General features: G+C 36.5%; 1 protein-coding gene across 1 annotated transcript; it reads left to right on the top strand.

Annotated features, from left to right (window-relative positions):
• Positions 1–250: 250 nt before the first annotated feature.
• On the top strand, positions 251–1,990 carry LOC149197278 (senescence/dehydration-associated protein At4g35985, chloroplastic-like). Its single transcript, XM_089408630.1, has 4 exons — positions 251–1,050; positions 1,369–1,550; positions 1,651–1,735; positions 1,831–1,990. The coding sequence occupies exons 1-4, from the start codon at positions 251–253 to the stop codon at positions 1,988–1,990; spliced, it is 1,227 nt and encodes a 408-aa protein (XP_089264756.1).
• Positions 1,991–3,171: the final 1,181 nt, after the last annotated feature.

The following is a 3,171-nucleotide window of genomic DNA, read 5'->3' as shown; positions in this document are numbered from 1 at the left end:
CACTTCTAACTAGTGAACCTAACCATTAAAAATCCAATAATTTTGATTAGGGCTGCTCACGGTGAAAGTGGACCGACTCTATTGTGATGGGAGGGAAAATTTACGAATATAATATAAACTATTAAACGGTTTATATTATCGTTCTAGACCAAGCAAACGAGTAATAGCTTTCCGAACGTAACAACAGATTCATAGCTTTCAGACGTGGAGCAGTTGACAGAGTTTTATATTACGATAACATTGCAGTAGCATGGCTGTTAGAAGACGTACGCATTACGAATTACCAATGGCTGAAGCTGAGTTCCACGCTGAAGGTAATAACAAAGTTTCAGACTCTGAAAAAGGTGTAAATATGGCGGATTTTATGGACGATGCGTTCCCTTCTACTTTGGCAGACACACACCATGAATCATGTACAGAGGAAAATCTTCTAACAATTTCCGTAGCAATTGTACATCTGATGCACGGAGATTGGAATGTTGAAGTGGGCAAGGGCGATTTTTCTATCGTTAGACAAATTATTCAGGGAAGCACGGACTTAGCTGTGGTGGCTAAAGTTGGGGAGAAGTTTCGTTGGCCTATTTCTAAGGATGTGCGGGCATTTAAACTCGATAATCTGCGCTATTTATTCGTCATTCTGACTCCAGCTGTGGAGGCCTTTGAGACTGTGGACGATATAGTTATATTGTCGGATGGTTCTTCCGATGAAGTATTGAAATATGTAGTCTCTTTCCAGCAGAAAAGTGAATCCATGTCATTGGGTTTGTTGGACAAATTACTTGACCAACATGCCCAATTCACCTATTCCTCTCTACATGCAAACTCTGCACTGTCTGACGTCAAAGGCTACCATAGTAGGTTAGCTAATGCAATAGCCGCAGGCACACGAAAACTAGTCAAGGGTTTGTTTTTTCTAATCAGCGCCTATTCCTCTCAGATCCATAAAGGTGGGAAAGTTGTTATGGATCGCATGGAGTCAAAGTGCCAGCCTTCGATTGTCATAAAGAGTTCAGAGATAAATGCTGATCGACTCATTAGAACCATCGAAAGGCAAGAAGTCTGCTTTTTTTTGCAATTTGTTGAAATGTTAGATTTGAATTAATTTTTAATTTTGTTTGGTATGTGACAATCTAGTAAACCCTAATCTAGTTAGGGATTTTACTGATTATTTGACTGGTATGTTACAATATAGCAAACCCTAACTTTATTCTTTATCTGGGAACTTAATTTTATTAGTCACTTAATTGTTTGACCCCACTCATCAGTCATATCTGTAAGATTCCAGAATAATCTGGAAATCTGCAATCCAGTAAAGGGCATCCTTTAGTGACTGTTTCTCTGATTAGAGTATTTCTTATTTTGTTTCAGAATGAAAAAACTATCAAAGGCTACAGAGAAATTCAGTGAGAACGTGCTGGTTGGGTTATATGATTTACCCAGTGTTGTTATCGGCTACGTAGTGAGCAGGACGGGAAATCAGTCCAGTGATGGCCAAAATTTCTCGAGGACACTACCGGTGGAAATGCTTATTGTTTTATGGGACTCTTTCAGTACGTAAATGTTTGTTCATTCTTTCCTTCCGATATATGTCTACATCGTTAGGGTTTGGATTGATTTTCTTTGTCGCTTTTCTTTGTGTATAACCGACAGACAAAATTTATGAAGCTCTTGAAGTGGCAGTGAAGGATGCTTTGATGAATACTTCTGATGTGGCCATTGACATTGTTAGGCACAGGTGCGAGAATAACACAAATTAATCATTCTACGGGAAAATAAATCAAAGCTTAAATTTCTGTGAGATTTTCATAAATGGGTGTGTATTGAATGCAGGTTTGGGGAGAAGGTAGGAGGGGTTACTGAAGAAACTTTAGCGGTTGCTGGGCACGCTATGGCGACTGCATACAATCTATACAAAGTCATTAGTCCTGCTTCAATAGGCGTGAATTATCTGGGGAAATCCCTAGGGAAAGGCGTAAGGGTGGAGCTTTGAGCTTGATGAAGGAAGGGAAAGGCGTAAGGGTGGAGATTTGAGCTTGATGAAGGAAGGCTTCATTCAAAATGGAGATGGTTGGTCAAATCTGCAACAAATCAAAATTTCAATAAAAACAAATCTGTAATATCTGTAATATATTTTACTCTCTCTCCGCATCGTGCTTTGTATTTATTACATGTGGCACCTGTCAAATAAGTCAGGCTATTTGTTGTTCAGTCTGGTTTTTTCAACAAATGTGGAGACCTTCGACAATCAAGACGATATTGTTATATTACTCTAACGAACTATTGTATGAGGTTTATTTGAAAATAAGGTTTATCGTCATGACGTATAGCTCCATTAATTTCATTCCTTATAAATGAGGGTTCAACTTAGTAACATCAACATCAATATTGAAAAGTAGTTTTTCTACGATATATATTGTAGTATGATTTGAAATGGATAATTGAAAAAGTAGTTTTTCTACGATATAAATTGTAGTATGATTTGAAATGGATGATTATAAATGACTCATTTATGGTGGTCTTATTTTAGAGAATTAGGATTCAAAATTTTTTAACACTATTTTGAAATATCAAAATTGCCTATTTTATGATCAAAACTTTATAAGCATAGTTTCCAACACCTTAACATGATTCAACTTTATAATCATAGTTTCCAACACCTTAACATGATTCTGCACATTGAGATAGTCAATTGAAGTTCTTATATAGAAGTTAGTCTCTCATAAGTTGCTCATGTTAAAAGCCTAATAACCATATTTATGTAAACATGTAATCACTCTCATTAGTAAAATAAAAAATCACTACTACAAACCAACTCATGCAAGAGAGATACTTAGAGAGTCTTTACCACACATGGAACTCCAAGAGTCATAGGGCTATTAGAAGGATAGTGGCATAGCTTGAGGGATCCTAGGTGTAGAGAAGGGGATTATTAATTAAGGTGGATATCAATAGCCACCCACATATTCCACTAATTTAATACTTCTTTATCTTCCTCATCATTGTTTTATATTTTTTTTTAGGTTCCAAATTCCTTAGGTATTTTTTGAAACCCTAAATGATTTTTTTAGTCTACTTAGGCAACTAACATGCTTTGGCCCTAGCGAGAAATTGTGATTTCTAATGAGTTATTGTGCGCCCTAAATAGAGATTGCATGCAAAAGTTACAACCAT

The sequence above is a fragment of the Pinus tabuliformis genome, chromosome 2_2, assembly GCF_031772625.1.
Source record: "Pinus tabuliformis cultivar Carrire ecotype Pingquan chromosome 2_2, CPIR1, whole genome shotgun sequence".
NCBI lineage: Eukaryota > Viridiplantae > Streptophyta > Pinopsida > Pinales > Pinaceae > Pinus > Pinus tabuliformis.
The sequence above is the reverse complement of the archived record's forward strand: the minus strand, read 5'-3'. Positions and strand labels throughout refer to the sequence as shown.

Excerpts from the sequence above, each read along its gene's own strand:
- LOC149197278 (XM_089408630.1), top strand. The coding sequence starts at position 251 with ATGGCTGTTAGAAGACGTACGCATTACGAATTACCAATGGCTGAAGCT. Across the intron at positions 1,051-1,368 it reads CTCATTAGAACCATCGAAAG|AATGAAAAAACTATCAAAGG; the intron begins GCAAGAAGTCTG and ends ATTTTGTTTCAG. Across the intron at positions 1,736-1,830 it reads ATTGACATTGTTAGGCACAG|GTTTGGGGAGAAGGTAGGAG; the intron begins GTGCGAGAATAA and ends TATTGAATGCAG.